Source organism: Melanerpes formicivorus, unplaced genomic scaffold (genome assembly GCF_026170545.1).
Source record: "Melanerpes formicivorus ecotype bairdi unplaced genomic scaffold, bMelFor1.0.p_v2 SCAF_14, whole genome shotgun sequence".
Lineage (NCBI taxonomy): Eukaryota > Metazoa > Chordata > Aves > Piciformes > Picidae > Melanerpes > Melanerpes formicivorus.
Window position 1 is genome coordinate 3,072,814 of NW_027142366.1, and position 26,435 is coordinate 3,099,248.

Sequence of the window (26,435 nt, forward strand, 5' to 3'; positions counted from 1 at the left end):
TCTGGAGCAAGGCTTCTGACAGGCAGACAGAAACTCCTTCCTGCCTTACTCTTGTCTGTTTTCTTTGTCAGACCCCAAAGCATCAGCAGCTTCTGCGTCCCAATGTCATCAGACCTGCTGCTCAATGGCAGCGTGCAAGTACTGTGGGAGAAGGAGGATCTAAAAGTGCTCTGGAGCCCTCAAGGAGCACACATCTGCAGGAGAAGATCTCAACTGTGTTGTGCCAGGGAGAGCAGTGTAATCACATGGTGGAGAGCAGTGCTGGACCAAGCAGGGATGGGAATAAGAATGTTGCCTTACAGCAGCCTGGGTCGCCCGAGCTCAATGACCCCAGCTTTGAACTTACAGCTAAGCAGAAGCCTGGCCCAAGTTTGCTTCCAGCAATAAAGACAAGTGCACAGCCTGTAGCTGACAGAGACATTATTAGCCTGGAGAATGCAGACCTGCCACCACCACAGGAAGAAAAAATGGAAGCCCAGGGGTGGGAAGGAGGGGACTTAAAGCCAGAGCAAAACCTCAGAGGAACAGCTGCAACTACCACAGACCAGGAAATCCAGGAGAAGAGCCAGCTGGCTCACCCAGCCTTCCAGCTGCTGGAAGGTGAGCCACATACTGTAGCAAATGGCTGTGCTCCTCAGCAAGGCCAACCTGAAGCAGACCCAGGAGCTTTGAGGGCATATGGAGAGGAGGCTCCTGGGCCGGCCTTCCCTCGCCCAGAACCACAGCAGGATGGGATTCCAGGCCCTGCTTCACCCCAGCCAGCACATCCACCAGAAGAAACAGGTCAACAGGCAGTGATAGACAATGAGCAGCCAGGGCCTGCATTCCCTGCACAGGACTCTCATGAGCTTGGCTCTAGTAATGTGCCAGAACAAGGAGCTGCTGGGGAGGACCAGGACCTCACTGTGCTGCTCATCAGAGAGACAGTAAGTATGCAGTGTGCATGCTCTTCTCAGCCAGGCTTTGCAAGTGTTTCACATGCCCAAAGCACAACCCTCTTGACTTCAGCTGCAATTTCTCTTTGTTTTGACTGAGACTCAGCTAATGCAACAGATGAGAAGCATGCAGTGAACTGTCTTGGAGATGCCTAGTTTGAAAGACTGACCCCAGCACTATGGCAGAAGTGGTGAGAGGATGTGAATGTTAAGGGCACTGTTTGGTTTGGGCTGGACTCTTGGCCAGAAAGGTTGAGCACAGCTGATTGCAGGATCTGAAGGGCACAGAGAGGTGAAAGGTCCTGGGTCTGTTCTCCTAAAGGCTACTGCCCTCTCGGGTCTGCTGCTTTGTTTGGCTGGCTGATTCCTAACCCAGCTCTGTAGAGCTGGATTGGGAATGGATGTAGAGCTAACCAAACAAAACTGAGGTACTAAACACTGACAGAAGGTCAGAGGGTAGGGTAGAGAAGGCTTAGAGACATATGGCTGCAAGCCATGGCTGCTTTCAGCTGGCCCTCCTAAAGCAGTTTGCTCCATGGCCACGTTAAGGCCACTGTGGTGGTCAGGGCTAATGGCTGCCCTCTCCGTGTGGATTTCCAAGGAGCAGCACTGAGGGGTTACTGGATAAGAGTGAGCAGTGTAAAGACTTGTGTAGCTAGCTCCACACACTCCACTTTGACTCTGAAGCTTAGCATGAGGAGCACTAGCTGCAAGAGCTGAACCACCACCAAGAAGGGTACTCCTTAACCATCAGTGTATTCAGCAGCTCAATGTGCATTAAAACAACAGAACAAAAACCTGCTGATACTTTACAGCCCTAGTTTTCCTTTGCAGTGCACATTCCTCCCCTCATTGCTAGGGAAGGGAGGGGTCTCTATGGATGCCTTATGAAACCATTGCAAACAAGTGTTTTACTGCATCTGTATCTTAACACATACCTCACTCACAGGATGTCAGGGGTTGGAAAGGACCCAAAGATTGAGTCCAACCCCCCTGCCACAGCAGGACCATACAATCTAGCTCAGGTCACAGAGGAACACATCCAGACAGGCCTTGAAAGTCTCTCCAGAGAAGGAGACTCCATAACCTCTCTGGGCAGCCTGCTCCAGTGCTCTGTGACCCTTACAGTAAAGAAGTTCCCCCTTGTGTTGAGGTGGAACCTCCTGTGCTGCAGCTTGCGTCCATTGCTCCTTATCCTATCCCAGGGAGCAAGTGAGCAGAGCCTGTCCCCTCCCTCCTGCCCCCCCAGCCCTCAGATATTTATAAACATTTATGAAATCCCCTCTAAGTCTTCTGTTTTTCAGACTAATAAGCCCCAGGCCCCTCAGCCTCTCCTCACCAGGCAGTGCTCCAGTCCCCTGATCATCCTCGTTGCCCTCCGCTGGACTCTCTCTGGCAGATCCCTTTCCCTCTTGAGCTGGGGAGCCCAGGACTGGACACAGTACTCAAGATGAGGTCTCACCAGGGCAGAGTAGAGGGGGAGGAGAACCTCCCTGGATCTGCTGGACACTCCTCTGCACTCCAGGATCCCACTGGCCTTCTTGGCCACCAGGGCACATTGCTGTCCCATGGATAACTTGTTATCCACCAGCACTGCCAGGTCCCTCTCCACGGGGCTGCTCTCCAGCCTGTACTGGTGCAGTTTATTATCCCTCCCCAGATGCAGGACCCTGCACTTGTCCTTTTTGAACCTCATTTGGTTCCTATGTGCCCACTCTATCCCCTCCAAGTCTGCCTTCCACATCCCAAATCTGATTCTCTCTGGGGAAACTGGTAGCAGCCCAGCAAAACTCCGTTCTTTCCAAAGGGAAGACCTTATTGATCAGTGACTTGGTTTGGTACTTCTGCATTGCCAGGGTGGCTTGACAGTCCAGTCCTGAAAAGCAGAATACTGTGTGGTGCCATCAGCTGCAGTGCCTGTGCAGAAACCCAGCAGGAGAGCACCAAAGGGAGCTCTTTGCTCTGTGGTTGATGCTGGAAGAGCTTTCACAGCAATGCCAGCAGTGGTTTGTTGGCTGTTGTGAGCTCGTTGCCCTTGTCTGGGTGCTCTGGGTGGGTGTAGGTGGTGTTGGGTTGGTTTTTATTCCCTTTTTGCTTTGGAATGTTGTCTTTCAGCACACAATCTGGAACTCCTTACCCTTCTGTCTGAAGGTAAATATTAGCTTTTGTTTTGTTGTAGACCATGCCTAGCTGCCTCTCCTCTTTCCATCCAGCCTGATTCCCTCGTCAGGCCGGTTGCTCGTGGCCACTCACACCACTACCCATACTCCTGTCAGAGCTGCTAGCACTCATCCTGTGGAGCAAAGGACACCCAGCAGCTTGCAGTGTGCAGACTGGATGGATGTAAATGGTCTCCTGAAATCCACTTTGGCCCTTGCCTCAGGAGCATGCTAGACAGTCACCTCTAAAGCTCTGTCTTTGGTGCTGTTGCTAGTTTGTGCTACACAGCTCCTCTAACACCCATGTAACCTTTAGCTTTTCCTACTGTAGGAAGCAAGATTCCCAGATGTGAGGAAGGAATATATTGAAGAGCTGATCAGCATCAAGAACTGCAATGACTTAAATGTGTAAGTACAGAGCTGAGAGCCAGGGTGTATCACACAGCAGCCTGGCTTGCAATCACATCTCCACTCCCCAGCCTGCTGCTGATGCTGTTGCAGAGCATGTGCAGGCTGAGTCAGCACTGCATGGATAGTGCCAAAGAGCAGAGAAGTTTTTCCATCCTGATAGAGCACTCCTTAAATCCTCTCTAATGCTGATGTTGTGTTGTGTAGCTTCTTGGCCTTTAAGACCACTTGATGCTTAAAGATACTACCTGTAGCTTCCTCTTAAGCATTACTAGGGTGCTTAAAAGGGTGAGCATCAGGATTAAGATGTTGAGATCTGCTTCCTTAAAATACACCAAGAGGGGTGGGTTGATGAGTTTTGAGTTGAAGAAATGGTTTCCTACCTCTTCATTTCACTGCCTTCTGGCTTTTTCCAGGTACAGCTGACCTCTTAGACACCTCTCTTTAGTACCAGCATGTTGGCTTTTGTCCTCTTTACTTAATCAAGCAGCAGCAGTACTGTTTGAGTTCTCCCACATCACTTTTTGCAGCTAGACTAGGGCAAACATTTGAGGGCTGGTAGGATTGATTCTAGATGTTTGTTGAGGGACTGATTTGGGTCAAGCTGAGCAGAAACATGAGCCAAGAAGGGTAACAAAAGGAGTGGAAGATCAACATGCATGGCTGTTACTTTCCTAGTAGCTCAAGAACACCTTGGTGTTCGTCATGCTTGGTATCTCTGGGTTAGAATCAAAAGTTCTGAAGTCACTAACCTTATTGATAAGTGGTTGCATCATCTCCCTGCCCTTCTGGGCAAAGCTGGCACAGCTGGAGAGTGAAGGACTGTGTGTGTTGGCTCCAGCAGCACAGAGGGGAGAGTGGTTTGAAGTAAATCACTTGTGATGTGGCTGCCCTGTCTTTCTCTCTGCAGCTGTCACCACTGTCTCAAACAAGGTAGAATTAGTTATGTGATACAAGAATGAAGAATAGGTGTTAGCTGCCAGAGTATTCCCTCTGTCTTGTATGAATCCAATGCCCTTTCCAGGTAACTGGGGCACTAATTGAGCAGTATGTAAGTGTATGAGGCTTAGAATTAGTTCTTGGGTCATACAAGAGTTAACTGGCAAGGAATTAGGGGTGATCCCATCCACTGGGGCTTACATTTCCTCTTCTGATGCTTTTGCCTATGATGTGAAGTCATGTCCCCAAAGCAGGAGTCCTGGGTTAGGAAGTCATCAGGCTCTAACTTCTTTCTTGCCTTTCCAAAGGGCTCTCCCCACAGTGGTGGTGTGGTCAACAGAAGAGCGATTTGCAAGTGCCTGTGCCACGTTCTTGGTGCACTCCATGTGGACAGAGAGTGGTTGCACGGAGAGGCCATTCCCCAGGGCAGCTGGGCTGTTGAAATCAAGCATCTGGCTGCAGAGACCCTCTCCCAGATTGGGGGGGGGGGGGGGGGGGGAGGGGAACCAACCCACTTGTTATTGTATCCTGTGGGGATTCAGCAAAGCCTGACAGAACTAAATCCCTCTCCGGGCTTCTCTCAGGCTTAATGGGTTCCTTCCCTTTCTGCTCCCCCAAATCTCTTCTCTCCTATTGTGAGATGAAAAGGTGCTTCCAGGCTTCCTTGTGGGCCATCCACAGTGTCTGCTCAGTGGTGCATTCCCCACTTACTGGATGATAAAGATTTCTTCTCCATATTTTTATTCCTTTAAGCAAGCTATCTTTTGAGTCGTCCCTGCACCCTTTGTGTGGGAGCAGAGGGGTCAGAGCCCTGCTCAGCCTGGCCGGCAGGCTCTCTTTGATCGCTGTGGCACGTCAAGCTGAATCAGGCTTGAGACAGAACCACTCAGGGTGGCTGGGTTTGGGCAGGGCTGAGGCTTTTCACTGGCTCCGTGTCCCGTGGTGCAGATATTAATGAGGAGCGCGGCGAGTGTGTGCCTGCCTTGTGCTCTGGGACCCGCTTAACTAATCGTCAGCCGCCCAAGGTTAACATCTCCGCGCAGCCTGGGCCGTGAATGGCAGCAGGCAGAATAGTTCCAGCCCTTGCCGCTTGAAGCTGCAGCGCCTTGAGCTCCTTGAAGTTTGTTTTGTTGCCTTAACAAGGGGTTACCTCGGACAAAAGGGCCGGAGGGGGGAGGGCTGGGAGCTGGTAAACGCTCCGGGGCCAGGGTATTTCGTTGTTTGGAAATGATGGTCTTCAAACTCTTCAGCTGATGTGAAAGATAAGATGTGGGAGCTCCTCTTAGCAGGGTATCATCTATTCAGGCTTTTGTGTGCAGAAGCCTTCACACTCAGTCAAAAGCTTCTAGCTCAGTGTGGCAGTACCTGATTAAACAAGAAAGAAATGCCTTGGATGTGAAAGGAGGGCTAAAGTAATCAGGCCTTGATAGCGGGTTAATGCTTCCAGCCAGCTCGGATTTCTTAATTAGGAACTGATTTCTGACATCGGGAATGTAAATTAGCTGCAATTATTTCTTTGCTGCAACCTAGCACCTTCTCACTCCAGCCCTTTTACAAATGTTAATTGCTTGGCCGAGCTCCTTTCAGGAGGAAATTATTCTGTGGCTGGGGAAACTGAGGACCAGCTGATGTGGCTTGCCCCAGCTAGTGCAGCTGGTTAGTGCTGCTTGAGAATAAGCTGCCAGAGTCTCATTCAGCCAAGCCTACAGCAAGCTTCCCTTTCAAGAGGGCTTCTCAGGAATAGAATAGAGTTAACCAGGTTGGAAAAGACCCTTTGCAATCGTCGAGTCCAGCCCACCACCCAACACCATCTGATCAACTAAACCATGGCACCAAGTGCCCCATCCAGTCTCTTCTTAAGGGCTTCCAGTGATGGTGACTCCACCACCGCCCTGGGCAGCACATTCCAGTGGCCAACCACTCTTTCTGAGAATTTCTTCCTCACATCCAGCCTAAACCTCCCCTGGTGCAGCTTGAGACTGTGTCCTCTTGTTCTGGTGCTGGCTGCCTGGGAGAAGAGACCAACCCCCAGCTGGCTACAACCTCCCCTTGAGTAGTTGTAGACAGCAAGAAGGTCTCCCCTGAGCCTTCTCTTCTGCAGGCTAAGCAACCCCAGCTCCCTCAGCCTCTCCTCACAGGGCTGTGCTCCAGACCCCTCCCCAGCTTTGTTGCCCTTCCCTGGAGACTGGGGAGGGACTGCTCAGGATCTCAGGTAGTGATAGGACTAGGGGGAATGGAATGAAGCTGGAGGTGAGGAGGTTCAGACTGGATGTGAGGAAGAAGTCCTTCACTGTGAGAGTGGTGAAGCCCTGGAATGGGTTGTCCAGGGCAGTGGTTGTCCCTGGAGGTGTTTAAGCCCAGGCTGGATGAGGCTCTGGCCAGGCTGATCTAGTGTGGGGTGTCCCTGCCCATGGCAGGGGGGTTGGAACTAGCTGATCCTTGGGGTCCCTTCCAACCCTGACTGATTCTATGATTTGTGGATCTCAGCAGCAGAGTATTCTGAAGCTGTTGCTGGAGTCTTTCCTAATCTGAAAAGCTCAGCTACACTAAATTTACCTGACAGTCAGGCTTGTTTGTGAGCAGACCTCAGCCATGCTGCATTTGCAGGCTTTGGGTTTTCCCAGCATTTTTTACTATCTTTCTAAGAGCTAAACCAGTTTGTAGTGGAAGCTGGACAGTGCTGGGGTGATTGCAAGCTTTACTACAAGGAAACCTGTTACTCAGAGCAGATGTTGGATGGAAACAGCTTTTAAACATGTTTCTCTCTACTCTGCAAGTAGATTAATCAAGGAATCAGCCAGATTGGAAGGGACCTCCAAGGTCATCCAGTCCAACCTCTCACCCAGCCCCATCCAATCAACTAGACCATGGCACTAAGTGCCTCATCCAGGCTCTAAGGACTGGAGGCTTTAACTCAGCACCAACTCTGTAATCTTTTCCTGAGGAAGACTTCATCTTCTCCTGGACCTTTGTAGGGGTTTGTGTGCTGCTTTTTGCATCTGTGCTGGCCCCAGCAGCTGACAGCTGGGTTTCAGTTAGTGCTGCTCATGTGCTGACTGTTCCTCCTTGTGTTAACTCCAGAGTAGCAGGAGGTTAGTGCACCTTAACTTTGAGTCATGCAGGGTTTGCCAGGTGCTCAAAGGAGGTCCCACTTTACAGGGTGGGGAAGGAAGCCTGACTGCTCACCTCTGGCATGGGGAGATGTAGGTTGGTTAGCAGCTCACCCTTACAAGCTTCTTGTCTGTAAATGCAATTGTTAAAAGACAAAATCTTCTTGCTTCTCCTTCTGCAGTCTTACAGCCACTCATTCTTTACTTCATTCTCACTCATTTGCTTGCAGCTTGCTCTGGGTCTGGGACCTTCTTTGGTTCTTACAGGGCCGTGCTGTGCCTTTCCTGCCTAACCTCATAATAGTGGGATACTAAAGACTGGACAGCCTGAGCTCCCAAACCCTGAACTGCCTGTGTTTGTCTTTTCAGACTTTGTAACTTTCTTCTGGAAAATCCAGATTACCCAAAGAAGGAAGGCAGAGTGGTTTTGAATCCCAGCAGCAGCCTGCTTTCCAGCCAAGATGAGACAAAGGCAAGTGAGAGTGTCCTCATCTCCAGCATGCCTCCCCTCCCAGGCTGTGCAGCCTGAGTGCAGCTTTGGATGTCTGGTTCTGCCAGTGCACACCTGTAGAATGCTTGGTTGACCTCAGCCTTTTGTAGGAGGGCCTCTGGGTACATTTTAGGTGGCATTAAGCAGCAATAGTTAGTTGCTTGCAAGCAGACTTCCAAAACTTTCCTGCTCTGCTGTGGCACAGCTGCACTTCTGCCTCCAGCAAGACCTTCTGCCCTGCCTGCCTCTGAAGTGCTCATTTTGATAACTGAGACAGAAAATTCCCTGGTCCTTCTGTCCCATGAAGCAGACTCAACACTCAGGTCTCTCTTGGGTGGCCTTTAGGCATTGCCTGTCCTGTCAGCCTCCTGGCTGCAAATGTTCTCACAGCTTCTTCATTTCATTGATGGATTTTGAAATTGGCTTGACAAAAAAAACCCCAAACCCCAACCAATTTCTCTCAGAGCTGCTCTGAGTCTGCAGTAGCTTTGTGTGGCCTGTGAGAGAAATGCTGAATGCCTCTTCTTATTCTTGGAAGCATCTCTCGACCTTGAACCAACCTTCCTAGACCTGAACTGCATCCTCTCCTCGCTGCCTTATGTGTCCTTAGATGCTGGGCTGAGGTGCAGCTCAGGGTAGGTTACCCACACAAACACAAAGGCCTTCAGTAGCTTAAGGGGGCCTATAAGAAAGCTGGGGAGGGACTTTTTAGGGTGTCAGGGAGTGATAGGACTGGGGGGAATGGAGCAAAACTAGAAGTGGGGAGATTCAGATTGGATGTTAGGAAGTTCTTCCCCATGAGGGTGGTGAGAGCCTGGCACAGGTTGCCCAGGGAGGTGGTGGAAACCTCACCCCTGGAAGTTTTTAAGGCCAGGCTGGATGTGGCTGTGAGCAATCTGCTGTAGTGTGAGGTGTCCCTGCCCATGGTAGGGGGGTTGGAACTGGCTGATCCCTGAGGTCCCTTCCAACCCTGACAATTCTATGACTTACACCCAGCCTGTGCTCTGAGCCTGTGGTTAGAGAGGTGCTCAGGCTGGGTGCCATGTGACCTGACTTTTGGTGGTCATGCAGAAGGTGCTGATTGCTGGCAGCATGGCTTGGGATGGTCTTGTGTGTATTTATATGTATAAAGAGATACTTCCTCTCTTTCACCCTTCCTCCTTAGGTGCCTAAAGTGGACTACTTTGACTTCTCCAAACTCACCCCACTTGATCAGCGGTGCTTTATCCAGGCAGCTGACCTCCTCATGGCAGACTTCAAAATGCTGAGCAGCCAAGACATTAAGTGGGCACTGCATGAACTCAAGGGACACTATGCAATCACACGAAAGGTTCTCCAGTTCAGCTCTGTTTTCCTTCCTGGGGTTATCTTCTGTGTCTGTGGACACAGGGCAATGGCTTTTGCCTTCCTGGACCATCTGCTGGCACGTGGCTGTGGGGCCTTTAATAACCTCCCTTTCCTTTTGAGAAGTCTGAATCCATTTAGTAGAGACTTGGAAAAACTTATTGGGCAGGCAGAATGCTGCAGGAAGGTTTTGCTTTCTCTGATAGGGACGCCCCAGCTAGCTGATGGCAGGTGATGCATTAAACTGAGAAGTGTGCCTGTCCATGGAAGCTGAAGTGTGGTTATTGTCCATAAAGCTTAGACACTGAGCTAAGTCTTAAAACATTTAACTGCTGCTGGTTAACTGACTGCATGTGACTGGAAAGAAGGCCAAGTCTCACTCTCCTGTTTATTGTGATGGCTTGTGGAATGGGTCTTGTATTCATCATAAAAGAGGCTCACTGAAACAGAGCTGCAAAGGCACTTGGTTCAAGGATCAGCAAACTGAATGCAAATGTGGCCTCAAGCTTTTGACCTGGATCTACTGCTTTGATATTCTCCTCCTGCTTGAGCAGTTTATTTCTCTGCTATTCCAGGAGTGGTTCCAGAACAGGGCCATGAAAATGCTCAGGGGGTTGGAGCACCTCTGCTGCAAGGACAGGCTGAGGGAGCTGGGCTTGTTCAGCCTGGAGAAGAGAAGGCTCCAGAGAGACCTAACTGGGACCTTCCAGTGCCTGAAGGAGGCCTATGAGAAGGCTGCAGAGGGACTGTTTCCAAAGGCCTGCAGTGACGGGACAAGGGGCAGTGGTTTGAAATCTGCTCTCCTCTAGTTTAGATTGAATGTTAGGAACAAATTCTGCTCCATGAGGGTGGTGCAACGCTGGAACAGGTTGCCCAGAGAGGTGGTTAAGGTCCCACCCCTGGAGATACTGAAGCTCAGGCTCAACAAGGCTCTGAGCAGCCTGATCTAGGGGAGGATGTCCCTGCTGGCTGCAAGGGGGGTGGACTGGAAGACCTTTGGAGGTCCCTTCCAACCCAAACCATTCTATGGCTTAACCAAAGCCTGACTGTCTCTTCACTTGCTTGAGTGCTGAGTAGTTGAACTTCATTGCTTTTCTAAAGTGAAACCCCAACAACCCCAGCCAGCTCTGCTGCAGCAGTGGACACAGCTCTTGCAGAGTTAATAGCTGGGGGGCTGTGAAGTGTTGGTCAGCTATTTTGGTTTTATGGAAGGGTTGCTTTATGAATACATAAAGCAACAAGGTGAGAACCAGCACGGTGGCCAGGAGAGCCAATGGCATCCTGGCCTGGATCAGGAAGAGTGTGGCCAGCAGGACAAGGGAGGTTATTCTCCCCCTGTACTCAGCACTGGTCAGGCCACACCTTGAGTACTGTGTCCACTTCTGGGCTGCTCAATTCAAGAGAGATGTTGAGGTACTGGAATGTGTCCAGAGAAGGGCAGTGAAACTGGTGAGGGGTCTGCAACACAGCCCTGTGAGGAGAGGCTGAGGGAGCTGAGCTGGGGTTGCTTAGCCTGGAGAAGAGGAGGCTCAGGGGAGACCTTATTATTGTCTCCAACTACCTGAAGGGAGGTTGTAGCCAGGTGGGGGTCAGTCTCTTCTCCTAGGCAACCAGCAACAGAAAGAGGGGACACAGTCTCAAGCTGTGCCAGGAGAGGTTCAGGCTGGGTATTATGAAGAAGTTCTCCACAGAGGGAGTGATTTGCCTTTGGAATGTGCTGCCCAGGGAGGTGGTGGAGTTGCCATCCCTGGAGATCTTCAAGAAAAGCCTGCATGAGGGCATTTAGTGCCATGGTCTAGTTGATTGGATGGGGCTGGGTGTTAGGTTGGACTGGATGATCTTGGAGGTCTCTTCCAGCCTGGTTTGATTCTGTGAAAGGGGAGAGGTTTATTTGCCTCTCTGGGGTGTTTGGCTTTCTGGGTTTGCAGTGTGCTTCAATTTGAAGTATTGTGCAGCTTCTGCTTCCTTCCAGGAGCAGAGAGGGTTTAAGTCTGTGTCATTGTTTTCCAGGCCTTTTCAGATGCTATCAAAAAATGGCAGGAGCTGTCTCCTGAAACCAGTGGGAAAAGAAAGAGGAGGAAAGAAATGAATCAGTATTCATATATAGACTTCAAGTTTGAGCAAGGTAAATACCAAGCTGTATGGGTGGTGCTTTCTGCATTACTGTGGTGGGCAGAGCTGGCCTGCAGCAGAAAGGTTTTCTCTTCAAAGGGAGGTGGTCCCACACCAGCTTTGCTTCTGTCACTGTCTGCTTCCTCTTTTGGAGGGTGTTCTTCATTACTGCCTCTGCTTGGGGCAGTGCCATGTTAGAGATGCTGAGGTTGTGGCCATGAGAAAAACATTTCTGAGAGCAGCAGAATCAGGACTGCAGCTTTTGAAAGCCAGTAATCCCACTGGCAAGGAGTTTTCCATTGAAATGCTCATAACTTGGTTGCAAGGCTATCACAAATGGGCAGCTTCTCCTTTTTAACACAAGTCTGGGCTCCTCAGTTTAAGAAGGACATTGAGACACTTGAATGTGTCCAGAGAAGAGCAATGAAGCTGAGGAAGGTTCTGGAGCACAGCCCTGTGAGGAGAGGCTGAGGGAGCTGGGGTTGCTTAGCCTGGGCAAGAGGAGGCTCAGAGGAGACCTTATTGCAGTCTACAACTCCCCGAAGGGAGGTTGTAGCCAGGTGGGGGTTGGTCTCTTCTCCCAGGCACCCAGCACCAGAACAAGAGGACACAGTCTCAAGCTGCACCAGGGGAAGCTTAGGCTGGAGGTGAGGAAAAAGTTCTTCCCAGAAAGAGAGATTGGCCATTGGGATGTGCTGCCCAGGGAGGTGGTGGAGTCACCATGTCTGGAGGTGTTCAAGAAAGGCTTGGATGTGGCCCTTGGAGCCATGGTTTAGTTAGTCATGAGGTGTTAGGTTGGACTTGATGATCTCTGAGGTCTTTTCCAAGCTGGTTGATTGTGTGTTTGGTGTGTGGAGGGAGGAGGAGGATTGAAGCTTTGTCCTGGCTGCTCCATCCCCTTTCCCTGTGCCTTTCACTCTGCTGCAGGGGATGTGAAAATCGAGAAGCGCATGTTCTTCCTGGAGAACAAGAGGCGGCACTGGAGGTCCTATGACAAGCTCTCTCTTCTCCCACCAGTGCTGCTGGAGAAGGAATTCTATGAGCAGAAAGTTAAAGAGATAGCAGAGGTAAGTGGCAGGAGCTAGAGATAGCAGAGGGAAGTAAGTGGTAGGAGCTGCTTTGATCTTGTGTTGGAAATTACTTCAGCTACTGTGGAGGTCTTGGCCCCAAACCTGGGGATCTGCCTCTTGGAGAAATGGGCTCTATGCTTGACTTCTTTTCCTTCAAAAATGGGTTAGAGTTTCACATTCACTTACCTAAACATCTCTCTGCTGTTCTGGCCCTTTCAGTTGGTATGAAGCAGTAAAAGCTCTGCTAATTCATTAGTCCCTCTAAATGTCAGCAGGCTTCTCTGCTTCTTTAGGGCTTGTAATTGCAGCTCTGTGTTGGTGGTGAATAATGCCCAGGCCCAAGGCAGTGTGTCCACTCACCCTACTGCCTTCCACAAGTTGGCAGGCCTGTCTCTCCAGAACATCTTGTCCTGGTCTGAAGGCCATATGTTTCAAAGCAGAATTCTCCAAAGCCTGGTAGTGTGCTGTCTTGCCCTCGTAGCCTGAGGAAGGACTCAATTCACAGCTCTGCACCTACCTCTCTTTCTAAAATAGCTCCTTGAAGATCCTTGTCTCTTGAGCAGATGGGTAGTGTCTCTTTTCCAACACAAAGCTAATGTTCCTTGGGGCTTTCTCTGGAGGGGCCCTTTGAGTGAGATCATCACTGCCCAGGGAAACCTGAGCCAGCAGCCCTCCAGAATATAGAATTCTCTTCTTTGTTCTTCCTGCCTTTACTTCTCCCATCTGTTTTAGCTGAATCATAAATAGCTTAATGGATTGGAAGTGATGCTGTAAGCAGACAGTGAGCCTTTTGTGGTGGTTTGTAAGCCTTGAGATGATAATGTCAGAGCACAGAGGCTGGAAAAGTGCTTCCTCCTGTAAACACAGATGCACGTGTCTCTCTTGCAGCACGCAGACTTTCTCCTGGCTCTGCAGATGAATGAGGAGCAGTATCAGAAGGTCAGTATCTGTACTGTGGTCCTTTGAGTTCAGACACTGTTTTGCACTTGTCACTCCACAGACCTTTTCTTTTTTGGTGTGTGTGTATGGTTTCTGGGGCTGTTCTGAAGCTGCATTGTCACTGTGCTGGTTTTGCTGAGCTGCCAAAACCTGCCCAGTGTGTGTTGGCTGCTGGCTTTTAGCAAAGGTAGGAGCTGAGCCCAGCAAGAAAGTATTGATGCATGTAATGATCTGCAGTAATTCAGGCAGCTGCTGCTTGTATCTTTACTGACCACAACAAACATTGCAACAGAGTAGTGCCAGGTTCACTCTTGCTACAACCATTATGGCTCCTTGAAACAGATTTGCTGCTGCTGGAGCTCTGCCAGTGGACCTTTCACATTTGCAGAGGGGACTCAACAAAACACCTCTCTGAATCAGATCTTTAAACAAAGAGAGAAGAGTTAGAGATCAGTTCAGCAGCTGTGGATCACCTTTGCATTCTCAGTGGCCATTTCTTGTCAAACTCTGGAGGTGTTTGGCCTTTTGAAGAAGGGGGCACATTACTTATTAACAGTGGCAAGCTTTTCCACTCCTGCAGTGAGGAAGCCAAGGAGAAGTCTCTCCAGGCAGATGGGGAAACATTCCTTTAGAGGGCAACAGATAAGAGGTGTGGGTTTGGGGTTTTTCCTTCCCCCACATGAATGGTTGTGCTCTCTGCCACTTCCCTGCCATTGCAGCTTCCCAAACCCAGGATGCTTCTCTGCCTGGGAGCTATGAATTACTAAACACCATGAGCTGTGTAGAGTTTTTGGAACCTGTCAGACAGGACCTGTAGATATTAAATTACCTCAAAGTGAGTTTCCAGTGGTAGTGGGAGAGTTTTGCCCACTGAGTAGGGTATCTAATGGAATGGGAGAGTTCTGACCACCAAATAGGCTATCTAATGGAGTGGTGTCTATCTGTTGCTCTGTTTTACAGTTAGTTATTGGCATTGTTTGTGGCCTGCAGTTGTGTCTGTGTGTTGCTGCAGCTATACAGGGCTCTGCTGATGCTGATGCCTCTCTTTGTGGCTGCAGGATGGTCAGATGATAGAGTGCCGCTGCTGTTACGGAGAGTTTGCATTTGAAGAGCTAACTCAGTGTGCAGATGGGCACTTGTTCTGCAAGGAGTGCCTAATTAAATATGCTCAGGAGGCAGTCTTTGGCTCTGGGAAGGTAAGATTTTTTTCTTTTCCTCAGGGGAAAGCAGGGGGGGAGATGGGGAAAGTGCTTTTGGGAGCTCAGGGTGCTGTTCAGGTGGTGCTGTTGCTTCAGTCTGGTGTAACTATTTCCCAGGAAACATTTGAATAGAATTTATATCCTGAAATCCAAATCCAACAAGTCAGTCTTGCCATCAAGTGAAGCCAACAGCTTCACAGTGGGATCCTTGCTGAACAGGATTTCAGTTTGCTAACCTCCATCTTTTGTGCTCCGTGCTCAGCAGCTTGGATCATTAGGAAGGTTTGCTCCAGCGTTCCTAGTGGCAGCAGCAACCTGCACTCATCTGCTTTTCATCTTCTACTTGAAAACCAGTGGTATCTGCACAGAGAACACACTTTTATCTCTGGCCAGTCTCCTCCTAGCTAAGAGTGTTTGTCCTTCATATTACCACTGTGATCCCAATTTAATTTGGGGGTTGGTTCCTCTCTGATGTTCCTAACCTTAGTCTCCAATTTAGCTGCCAATTATCCTAATACTTAGCTATAAACAAGTCATTAACCTGCTCTGAGGTGTGCATGCTCCTTTGCTTTGAGAGATGATGATCCATCTGTGAGATGCTTTTGTATTCTGGGGTCTGTATTTCATGTGGACACAAACTGGCAGCTGTATTTTATATGACCTTACTGACAATACAACCTGCTGTACCTGAGCACAGACTGTACAGGAGGAATGGGCTGCTCTGTGGCCAGAGTGGGCTTGGAGTGGGTGAACTCTTGTGGTGGGTGAACTCTTGTCCTCACAGCTCCTGAAGTATTAGCCCAGAAGTGTGGCACTTGAAATCCTGAAGCTACCATCGGAGCTTTGTGGTAGGAAAGCTGAAAGTGATGGGAGTCAGCCAGCTCAAGCTGTCTGTGCTGGGAAAGGTGGGAGTCTCCACACATGTGGTCTCTCCTCCTGCTCAGCCTCCTTGTGCTGGCAGAAGAGAGGACATGTATGCCAGTAATATGATACTGGTCTACTCTAACCAAAGCTCCTGGGGAATCCTCACTGAATTGCAACAAATCCCTACCCAAAAAACCCAACCCCAAAACACTGAATCAGCCCAAAATGGCCTGCCTTGGGTGTAGCACAAGCTCAACTAAATATGGGTAGTGTTAATTTTTTTGAAGGGGAGCTCTAGATTGGATATTAGGAAAAATTTCTTCATGGCAAGAGTGGTCAGGCAGTGGAGCAGGCTGCCCAGGAGGGTGGTGGAGTCGCTGTCCCTGGAGGTGCTTAGGAAACTTGTGGACATGGCGCTTAGGGATGTGGTTTAGTGGCCATGGTGATGTTAGGTTGATGGTTGGACTTGATGATCTTAGAGGCCTTTTCCAACCAAAACAATTCTGTGATTCTAACTGTGATCCCAGCACCTTCATGCTCAGTGTTTGTTCAAAGCCTGCTCTGTTTGATTGGTCAGTCTTGTTCTTTCTGTAGCAAGCCCATTCTCTGACAGAAAGAGAGACTGGCCATTGGAATGGGCTGCCCAGGGAGGGGGTGGAGTCACCATCACGGGAGGTCACACAAACTGAGCTGGGGTTGCTTAGCCTGGAGAACAGGAGACTCAGGGGTGACCTTATCACTCTCTACAACTACCTGAAGGGAGGTTGTAGACAGGCTGATGATGGTCTCTTCTCCCAGGCACCCAGTACTAGAACAAGAGGACACAGTCTCAGGCTGCGCCAGGGGAGGTTCAGGTTGGATGTTAGGAAGAAGTTCTATACAGAGAGAGTGATTGCCCATTGGAATGGGCTGCTCAGGGAGGTGGTGGAGTCGCCGTCATTGAAGGTGTTCAGGAGGAGACTTGCTGGGGTGCTTGGTGCCATGGGTTAGCTGTTTGGGTGGGTTGGATTGGTTGATGGGTTGGACACGATGATCTTGAAGGTCTCTTCCAGCCTGGTTTGGTTTATTCTAATAAAGTTTATTCTAATATTCTAATCACCAAGGTTGAAAGAGACCTCAAAGGTCATCAAGTCCAACCTGTCACCACAGACCTCATGACTAAACCATGGCACCAAGTGCCACATCCAATCCCCTCTTGAACACCTCCAGGGATGGGGACTCCACCACCTCCCTGGGTAGCACATTCCAATGATGAACGACTCGCTCAGCGAAGAAGGTGTTTAAGAGGAGACTAGATGGGGCACTTGGTGCCATGGTTTAGTTGATTAGATGGTGTTGGGTGAGAGGTTGGACTGGATGATCTCAAAGGTCTTTTCCAACCTGGTTAATTCTATTCTGTTCTATTCAATTTTAGCTCCGTTGTCTCTAAGCCAGGCCCTGTGCTGGTTTATTTGGAAATGTTCTAGGTACTGAGTCTTCTTGTTTGCTGGGATCATACTGAACCTGAGCTTTCTCCTTCCAACCCTAGTCAGAGCTCAGCTGCATGGAAGGCAGTTGCACATGTTCATTCCCCACCAGCGAGCTGGAGAAAGTGCTTCCAGAGAACATCCTCTGTAAATACTATGAGCGGAAAGCTGAGGAGGAGGTGGCTGCTGCCTGTGCTGATGAGCTTGTCAGGTGAGTGTCCAGCAGAGGATGCAGGTTGCACTTACTCTGGGAGAAAATTGTTCCCTGAAACCCTCAGTGTGTGCTGACTATGGAGATGGGAAGCTTTCAAAGAGCTGTAGCATTAATTTGGGCTTCTTTTTATTCAGGTCGGTCTGCCTTTGACTGGGAGCAGATTAAAATTCAATAGACTTGTCTCCCCTAAGATTTGCTTGCCAGCTCTGAGCTGATCCTCTAAATTACACAGTCAAAAGCAGTGCTGAGCATATAATATTTTGATTGCAAACAGGGAAGTGATCGAAGAAATGGGAGGGAAAAGGCAGCAGTCGGCACATGCTGGCGGCAGGCGCTGCCTTGGCAGCCTTGGTCACTGCCTCAGAGCTAGCTCACTAAATCCACTTGCAGCAAAGATATGTTTGGCACTCTGCATTAATGGTATCTTTTGGTGGTTTTTTTTCCTCATTGGGTTCCAGGTGTCCCTTCTGCAACTTCCCAGCCCTACTGGACAGCGATGTGAAGAGGTTCAGCTGCCCCAATCCCCGCTGCAGAAAGGTAACTGGGGGGCGTGTGGCCATTTGGTCTCTCCTGGAGTGTTGTGCAGGAGAGAACTCACACTTCCTGTGTGGTGGGCTGAAATTTCCTCCCCCCAGCATTAACTTTGCCAGCCCAGCTCGGTCAGAAGCAAATGGAAGCTGTATTTACAAGCAAAACTACACTCTCCAATGGAATGCAATGACTATGTATAAAATACACAGGAGTTACAATGGTATACAGATATTTACAACTAGCAGACAACACCAAACCCCCACCAGGGTCAGAGAGACCTGGGAAGCCATTCCCCTGCCCCCTCCCTACCCCCCTGTCCCAAGAGATAAAGGAGCAGAGAGAAAGCAGGGGTTAGACTGAACCAAAACAATTCAGCCAAGGTCAACCAGAAGCAGATTAATCTCTCCTGAGTGAAGCAAGCAGAGAAGAGATCAGACAAGAGAGAGAATTGTTTTGGTACAGCCAGTCTTACAGCTGATATTCCTCCAATGGTTTTGTTTAGAATAACCTTTAGTGTTCCTTTTTACACCCACTAGTGATTTGTTTATGGTTTTCTCCTTTTCTGCTCAAAGTCTGTAACTAAATGTTAAAGGCATAGCCTAAAACCACCACGTCCTGGTAGCAGGTGAATGAAAGAGAAAGAGCTATTGGCCTTTGGAATGGGCTGCCCAGGCAGGTGGTGGAGTCCCTGTCCCTGGAGGTGTTCAGAAAGGGAGTGGATGTGACACTTGAAGCCATGGTTTAGTTAGTCATGAGGTTTTGGGTGGTAGGTTGGACTTGATGATCTCTGAGTTCTTTCCAACCTTAGTGATTCTGTGAATATCTACTGTGGCTGTGTGGGGCAGCAGCCAAGGTATGTGCTGGATCCTAAAGAGGTGCTGTGAAAGTGTGTGGCTGGCCAGAGGAATTTGTTCAAAGACAGCAGTACTCCCTTCTTTCCTTGGTTAAAAAAGCCTTGGTGGGTGCCATAGGCTGCTGTCTCACATGTACAGAAGTGTTCTAGGTGTCCAGGGGGCTGTGTGTTTAGAGGGCATAAAGCCCAGCTGGGATCCTTTGTCTAATGAGGCTTTGGAGAACGCCCTTGCGTGCTGTCCTGAAGAGAATCAGCATCTGCATTTTTCTCTGCTGCTGTTGCCTGAGTGCTTTGGATTCAGTTGGAAGTGACACAAGCTCGTTGGAAGAGCTGCCTGAAATGTGAGCCATCCAAAGGGCAAAAGATCTTTGTGCTCCTCTCAAAGTTTGCTAATGGCCATAACGGGAGAATCATCAGGCCCAAAGGGGGGATGGAGTGGGGGAAAAACTTGCTGCTTCTGCACCATCTGTTCTGGGGGGGGTGGGGAATAGAAGCATGGAAATGTGTTTCCCAGTCTGCTGAATGTCTGCAGAACCCTTGCCTGCATCTGGTGCCAGCGAGTATCAGTGCTCGGCGCTGAAGCTACAAAGGCGTCTTGCGTCACTTTAGCCACAACAATGAATTCTCCTGCAACGTTCAGGGAACTGCCTGTCCCCCAGCAGAGATCTCTGCTAACCATTGACATTCCTCTGGAGGGCATTAACCTTCAGCTCGTAGCTGCCATCGCTTTGGGCTCTCCTGTGGATGCGCTGCCGCCGATCGCCGGCGACAAGAAATTCCTAGGACGTCAAATCCCGCTGCCTGGAAAAGCTGCAGTTGCCAGCAGTGGACTTGGCTTGCTGCGGTGAAAACTGGACTCGCTGGGGAGGAGCAAGCTGCCCAAGTACAATGCAGTTCCATTTTTAGAGCTCTTCATCACCAGATAAAAGTTTTTCTAACGTTCACCTCTAGCGTTTGGGGAGGGAATGTGATTCCGAGGGAGCGAGGAGGCTTGCCAGTCACTAGGTGGCAATGTTGGTTCGCGTTTAAATCGACTCCTTTTGTTTTTTGGTCTTGCCCTTCTTGCAAACCCCCCCGGGTTGTTTTCCAAGTGTAGATGTGTCAGCACCACGGAGCAAAACTCAGGCTCGAAGAACGAATCCAAGCTGCTTTTTTTTCCTGCGCGATGTAATGCGGCACAGTAACTGTGGTAAAAAAGGGGTCAGTGAAGTGCTCCTTTCCTTCTGGTGTGCTGTTTCATTTCCTTCCTGGTGTACTGCCTGTCCCCCCCACCCCCACCCCCAGGCTTGCAGCATTCCAGTGGGCTGGATTTCTGGTTTCCTGGACAGCTTGTGTTGATTCATTAGCTGAAAATCTGCTGAGTAGCTTTCTGCTGCTCTTAGAAGTCTTGAAGGACTTCAGGATTTGAAGTCGAGGGTGAGGAATTTGGATAGCAGGATGTGGTGTAGTCTCACACCATCAGCTGCAGTGGTTCTTCATGTGCCTGCTATCTTGTCTCTCTCCAGAATGAAGGATTTCAGTTAATGCTCTTGCTTGCAGGAAGCCACTGCCCTTAGGGAGGAAAGGGCTAATCTAGGGAACTCTTCAGAGGCTGGAGAGAGGATGCATTGGCTTTGCTAGCAGCGCCTCTGGCAGCCTCGGAGGGTGGGGGGGTGATGACTGATCCTGGAAGGAGTCTTTCTCCAGTTGGAAGGACTGCACTTGCACAGCTGAACCTGAAGCAAGGGGAAGTGTGGAAAGGGAAAGGTCAGAAATGTGCCTCCCCTGGAACCTCAAGGCTCTTCAGGGGTGGGTAGAGGAGGAACAGATGGTGGACCTGTTGTATTTCTGTGCTCCATCACCTGACTCTTTCGTCTTGCTTTGAGAATTCATGTTGCTACTCTGAGGCTTTCATTTAAATTTTCCAGAGGGGTTGATTCCTATCTGGGCCAGCTATGGATATGTTGTCAAGTAACTGATGGGAACCAGCTGGAAGCCTTCATTTTGACTGTATATATGTATGCTGAGCTCGGTAAGAAGAGCTGTAGGCATACCCAGGTCACTTGTTCATGAATCTCACCTATAGTTCCAGTCATTTTGCACCTTGCAGGGGCCAAAATGTGGCTAATTGTAACCTGAGCAACGAGCAGAGCTGCTGGCTGCTGCCTGTGCCTGAATGGCTGCATGGGGAGCATGCAGATGAGTCGACACCATCTGCCAGAGCCACCATGGCTCCAGCTGTGGGGCATGAAGTTTGGCTCCTAGTTAGGTGACCAGAGCTTGACTCTTAATATCACAAGCTGCAGGGTGGAGGAAAAGCTTAATTAACTAAGGGAAAGCATTGCCCAAGACACCCTACGGATGTGTTCTGTGCGTGTGCAGTGTGACCTGGTGCTGGGGAGAGGCAGCTTTTGCTCAGACCTGTCTGAGGACCTGGGCTCTATAACAGATCTCGAGGTTTTGCTCTATAACAGGTTGCTGACCATGCATGGAGCCAGGCTTCCCAGTGACAGAAGGCTTTGCCAGCCTGCTGAGTCAAGCTCCATCTTATTCTGCACAAGGATCCCTGTGTGAAAGCGGCGCTTGAATTTCTCCTCTCTAATGGTGTTTCTCCTGCCTGTGCTCTGACACAGCAAACCAGAGCTGGCAATTCTGGTGAATCCAGGAAGGGCACATGTTGCTTGTTGGCTTCTGCAGCACTGGGAAGTCAGGGTGCACTTCTGCACTTTGAGGGGAAGTGCTGTTTCCCACCAGAAAAGGAAGTCCGTCCTTTCCATCCTGCTCAGCCTCCCTCCCCCCCAGGCCCCATGCTGTTGGGGAAGACAAGGCTTTTGTTCCCAGCTGCTCGCTGTGCTGCAGCTGGGGGGTGATGGTCTCCCCTCTTTGCAGTCTCAGCACAAAGCACTGCAGGGCTTTCAGCCAGCCAAGAGATGGGGAGGTGAAAGCTGCCGTTGCCATGGAAATAATGCATGCACGGAGCAGCGATGTCCCTCCGGTGCTGGAGAGCTCGAAACCCTCCATACTCATTTCATAGCCAGGCCATACTGCAGGGACTTGTATTTCCAAGACTTTTCCTTACAAAAGAATCCCTCCTTCTGCATAGCTTAAAATCTTTGTTACTTTGTCCTGGGTTGTTGTTTGCCTTGGTGCTGGCTGGCTGAAGAGGTGAGGTTGTATGGCCACATGGTGCTAAATCCCATTGCCCTCAACTGCTCCTCCTGCCCAGGGCTCTTTGGTGCACTCCGCTAATGAGGCTGTGTTTGGGCAGAGGGGTTGCCTGCTGGGCCTCTAAATTGTCACACTGGAGGAATGAGCATTGATGAGCCTGTGTCAGATGGAGAAAATCTCCACTCTTGCCTTTTTGTCTTCAGGCTCTGTGGCCACAGCAATCCTTGGGTGCGCTTCTCATTTGCAGGACTAAGACTTGGTATTTTCAGGCACTTCTTTTTTAGCTGCTGGAATGTCTCTGGATTGATTTGAAGGTGCTGGCTAGGAACAGATGTACCCAGCTGCTTTTAACCTTCATTTTCTGTTGGAAGCAAGACAGGTTTAAGCTTGCACAGAGCTCTGCCTAGCAAGCTGTGTCTGAACATGGCTTCTCGTAGCAGGGTGCTAACACTGCATCCCCATCTGATGGGAATAAGCATAAGTCACATTGTATGGTTTGCAGCAGCTCTGATGTGAGTGGCCTTGCTGAAATAAATTGTTGCATGATCACCAAGACTTAAATTTAGAGAAGGGGCTGAGGAGCCTGCTGCAATGCCTGCAATCCTCTGATCATCTCCTCTGGACCTGCTCCAACAGTTTGATGTCCCCCACCACAAGGACATCAAACTGTTGGAGCAGGTCAGGAAAGGGCCATAAAGGTAATCAGAGGGCTGGAACATGACCTTTATGGGAACTGGCTGAGAGTTGGGGTTGTTCTGCCTGGAGAAGAAAGCTTTGAGGAGACATCATAGCAACCTCCCAGTACCTGAAATGGGCCTACAAGAAAACTGGGGAGGGACTTTTTACAAGGGCTTGTACTGATAGGATGAGGGGCCAGGGATTGAAGCTTGAAGAGGAGAGATTTAGACTGGATATTAGGAAGAAATTCCTTGTAGTGAGGGTGGTGAGACACGGGAACAGGTTGCCCAGGGAATTTATGGATGCCTCCTCCCGGGAGGTTGGACAGGGCCTTGAGCAACCTGGTTGAGTGGGAGGTGTCCCTGCCTGTGGCAGGGGGGTTGGAGCTAGGTGATCTTTAAGGCCCTTCTGTGGTGGGGCATGTGGCTGCTTGTGGTCCAGAGGTAGGTAAGGAGGCAGCCCCAACCACCTCTGATCCAGTTACAAGCATTTTGTAGGGTGCAAGAGGAGAAATGGTTGTGCAATCAAGGTGCCAGCAGCAGGGAATGTTTAGGATGCCACAGACACCCAAGGATGCCATCCAACATGTACCACAGGACCTGTCACTTCCCTGCCACAGGCTGGCCCACCAGCTCCAAAGGTGCTGTGGTTTTAGGCTAACCCATATCAAGATTTGTCATGGGCAGGGGGGGTGTGTGTGCTACATGGAAAAAAATTGTTCTGGTTGGAGCAATTGAGCTTGTCCAAAATGCCTGAGAGTAGGATGTGCATATGGAGAATTACTTAATTCTCCCTGTTTTGCAACATGTTTTCCCAGCTGTTGAGGGCTGCTGTCTCATTCAGCTTCCTGACAGCAGTGCAAACATTTTGAAAGTCCCATGGCCCTGTCTCATTCTCTCTTCAGCCATCCTTCTTGCTGCTCTCTGTATGCTTTTCCCTGAGTCTATTTATTTGGATTTGATTGTTACTTAGAGCTTAGCCCCACAGCTTTAATGGAGAGCAGAGCCGAAGGTGACACTCACTTATGGCAGACCTCTGTAATGCCTTTCTGCTGGCAGTGACCTCAAGGCCAAACTCCTGCATTTAAATTCTCATCCTCCAGTGTCTGTGTGAATGCAGCCTAGCAGAATTTGGAATGAGGAATGGAGGGCAATGTGGTGGGGGGAGAGCCTTGCTAGGTGTCTCACTGGGGGGGCTGGGAATGGAGTGACAGGGCGAGAGGGAGTGGACTGAAGCTGGAGGAGGGCAGATTTAGACTGAATATTAGGAAGAAATTCTTTATGGTAAGGGTGGTGAGGCAAAAACAGGTTGCCCAAGGCCAGGTTAGATGAGGCCTTGAGCAATGTGGTCGAGTGGGAAGTGTTCCTGCCCATGGCAGGGGGGTTGGAACTAGATGATCTTCAAGGTTCTGTTCAACCCAAACCATTCTATGAATCTGTGCCTGCACATGCTGTTGTCTGGAGGCCTGGCTCCTGCTTGATGGCCTAAGCCCTCTTTTTCATACCTCTGCCATCTTCCTCCTCAGCTCTGCATCCCTGCAACCTCCCGCTCCGGCGCTGCCAGGGCTTTCGCTGCGCCCTCTTTAAAGGCGCGCTGCGCGTGGGAACGAGCGCGCCGGGCTCCGCGCCTGCCAAAACCACAACAAATGGCAAGTTTCCGTCTGTCATCTCGCTGGGCTCTGAGGCGCTGGGCGGCCGGGCAGGAGATTTTCATTTTTCTTCCATAAAAGGACATTGAAACTCCTCTGCAGCAGCAGCAGCAGCAGCAGTGAGTGCCGTGTGCTGCAGGCGGGCGAGCGGCGATGCTGTCGGCGGCAGCGCTGCAGCGGAGCCCTGCGATTTCCCTATCGCTCCGCTAAGGGATGGGCAGGAGGGGAGGAACCAAGGCCCAAGGTGGGGTTGAGGTAATTGTAGGCTGCAGATAACATCCCAGAAGGCTTTTTTTTTTTATTATTATTACTGCCAAGTCCCAAAGGAACAGAGATAACAGGAGAGTACTTTTAAGGCTTTGCTGTAGCAGCAGCAGAGTCTGGCGTAGGAGGAGCACACGTGTGTGAAACCACATGGCCTGTCCCACCAGGGAGTGTAGGGTCAGAGTTTCACGGGGTAGTGCTGAGAGTTGGGAGATCTTCTCAACCTCAGCTTTGTGCTGGGCAAGCTACTGGGAGGCTGGAAGGGGAACAAGTGAAAACCATACCCCAGGAGCTGTTCTTGCTTCCCTGAAGCTGGACAGTTGCATGCCCACAGTTTTCTTCCTGGCTGAGAGGGAGCAGCTAGGAAATGCAGGGACCAGGAATGGGTTGTCCCCCCTGGATGTAATCCCACTGCTTGCTCTCTGGTCTGGGGCAGGAGCAGTTACAAGAATTGAGTGGTGCTAGCATTAGTTTGCTTCTGGGTGTCTCTTTCCAGAGAGGAGGCACAATAATTGCCCCCAGATCACTCACCTCTCCTATATACAGTACCACAGTATCACCAAGGTTGGAAGAGACCTCAAAGATCATCGAGTCCAACCTGTAAGCCTGAGTCCATACCTGATAGCCCTCCTTGGGAGACCTGCAAGAAGGGACTGCAGGAGCTCAGAGAATACCTCCCTTAGAAGGAGGGCAGGAGTGGGCTAGGTTCATTTCTGTGGTGAGACTCCATCAGTGGGAGCTCAGGTGCTGCTGCTTTTACAAGGTCAAGTCTATTTATGCAGCGGTATGTGGAAATGCTTCAGTTGATAAATGAGTCTGGCAGGAGGAGAGGGCAAAGCCCAGCCTGGAAAGGGACCTGAGGAAAGAGGTCAGTTGAAATGGGGTATCTGTCTCTTAAAGGAGTTTAAAAAAAGCTGCTGAAAGCAAGAGCTCAAACTAGTTCCTTTAAAAATAGACTGTAAGGCAGTGCAATTTCAAGCAACAAAGCTTACTCCTGTGCTTGCTCTCTGCCTTATATAGCAATATCCATTCAGTGAAAAGGCAATTCTCCTGCTGTTTGCTGACCACTGAATACCTCTCTGGCAGGTCCATGAGAGGCAGCAGCACTATCTTCCCCTCCTAGCTTTGTCCTTTGCTGAGGAAAGATGCAGAGGTCAGAAGCTTCACGGGGGGGGGGAGGAGGGGAGGGTGGAAATTTCAGCCCCAACAGTCTGGTCTTACCTTTTCTCCCTGAGCACAGCCTGGCACCATTTAGGGAAAGGAGCCACTGAGAGTGGCTGCAAACCTGTGGTGGTTGGTGCAGGTGTGTGATGGTGGTGTCTTTGGAGATAAGCTGATGAATTCCAGGAGGAACTGGATAAGAGCACCCTGGATGAGTGGTGCTAGAGTGTGAAAAGTCTTTGGCTGCCTTGAACGTGGTAAGTTGCTGGAGTGATCCTGTAGCCAAGCTGCTGGGGCTGGAAGGACCCTGAAGGCTGTAGTTGTGCTGAGGGTGGGGCAGGTTGCAGGCTGAGGTGAGCTGTAAGCTTTGTCTTTTCCTCTTAGACCCTTTTTGGAAGAGAAAGGGAGGTGATATGTTGTTCCACTTCAGGCAGGGAAGAGGTGACAGAATAATCTGTTATGGTCAGCACAGCATCAGGGAGAAAGCCCCAATCTGTCTGGACCAGAGTGCTCAGACTGATTTGGTTTCTAAACACTGAGGTAACCTAGCCTCTGTCACCTGTCTGTCCTTACAACAGGCAGTGATGCCACCAAGCTGCCCTGGGACTGCTGGGGGAGCTTAGTGCAGGTACCCACAGCAGCAGGGGTGAGTGTGAGGTTAAAACTCTGTCCATTGCTACTCGTATGTGCAGAGCATCAGAGCAGGCTTCTCCTTTTGCTGCTGCAGTGGAAAAGGAGAGGCTTGGAAAAGGAGAGGCTTGAAAAAGGCTGTTCCCAAGCCAAATTAAAAACATTATTCTGACCTTACTCGAGAAGCTACATCTTCCCTCTCTTTCCTCCCCCTCACATTCCTCTCGTAGCAATCGCTGATCTCTAACCTCAAGCTTCATCTGCCACAGCTAAC

The 26,435-nt window shown here is 50.1% G+C and overlaps 1 protein-coding gene across 3 annotated transcripts in view; it reads left to right on the top strand.

Moving 5' to 3' along the window:
* The window catches only part of RNF216 (ring finger protein 216), an 88,367-nt gene that overhangs the window by 17,414 nt on the left and 44,518 nt on the right, over window positions 1–26,435 (top strand). For all 3 annotated transcript variants that reach the window (XM_068146616.1, XM_068146615.1, XM_068146617.1), the window contains 10 exons: window positions 72–926; window positions 3,426–3,502; window positions 7,921–8,023; window positions 9,207–9,371; window positions 11,396–11,510; window positions 12,425–12,564; window positions 13,456–13,506; window positions 14,565–14,702; window positions 17,098–17,246; window positions 17,708–17,786. In XM_068146616.1, the coding sequence (XP_068002717.1) occupies window positions 72–926; window positions 3,426–3,502; window positions 7,921–8,023; window positions 9,207–9,371; window positions 11,396–11,510; window positions 12,425–12,564; window positions 13,456–13,506; window positions 14,565–14,702; window positions 17,098–17,246; window positions 17,708–17,786 (1,872 nt within the window). The remainder of the gene's footprint in view (window positions 1–71; window positions 927–3,425; window positions 3,503–7,920; window positions 8,024–9,206; window positions 9,372–11,395; window positions 11,511–12,424; window positions 12,565–13,455; window positions 13,507–14,564; window positions 14,703–17,097; window positions 17,247–17,707; window positions 17,787–26,435) is intronic.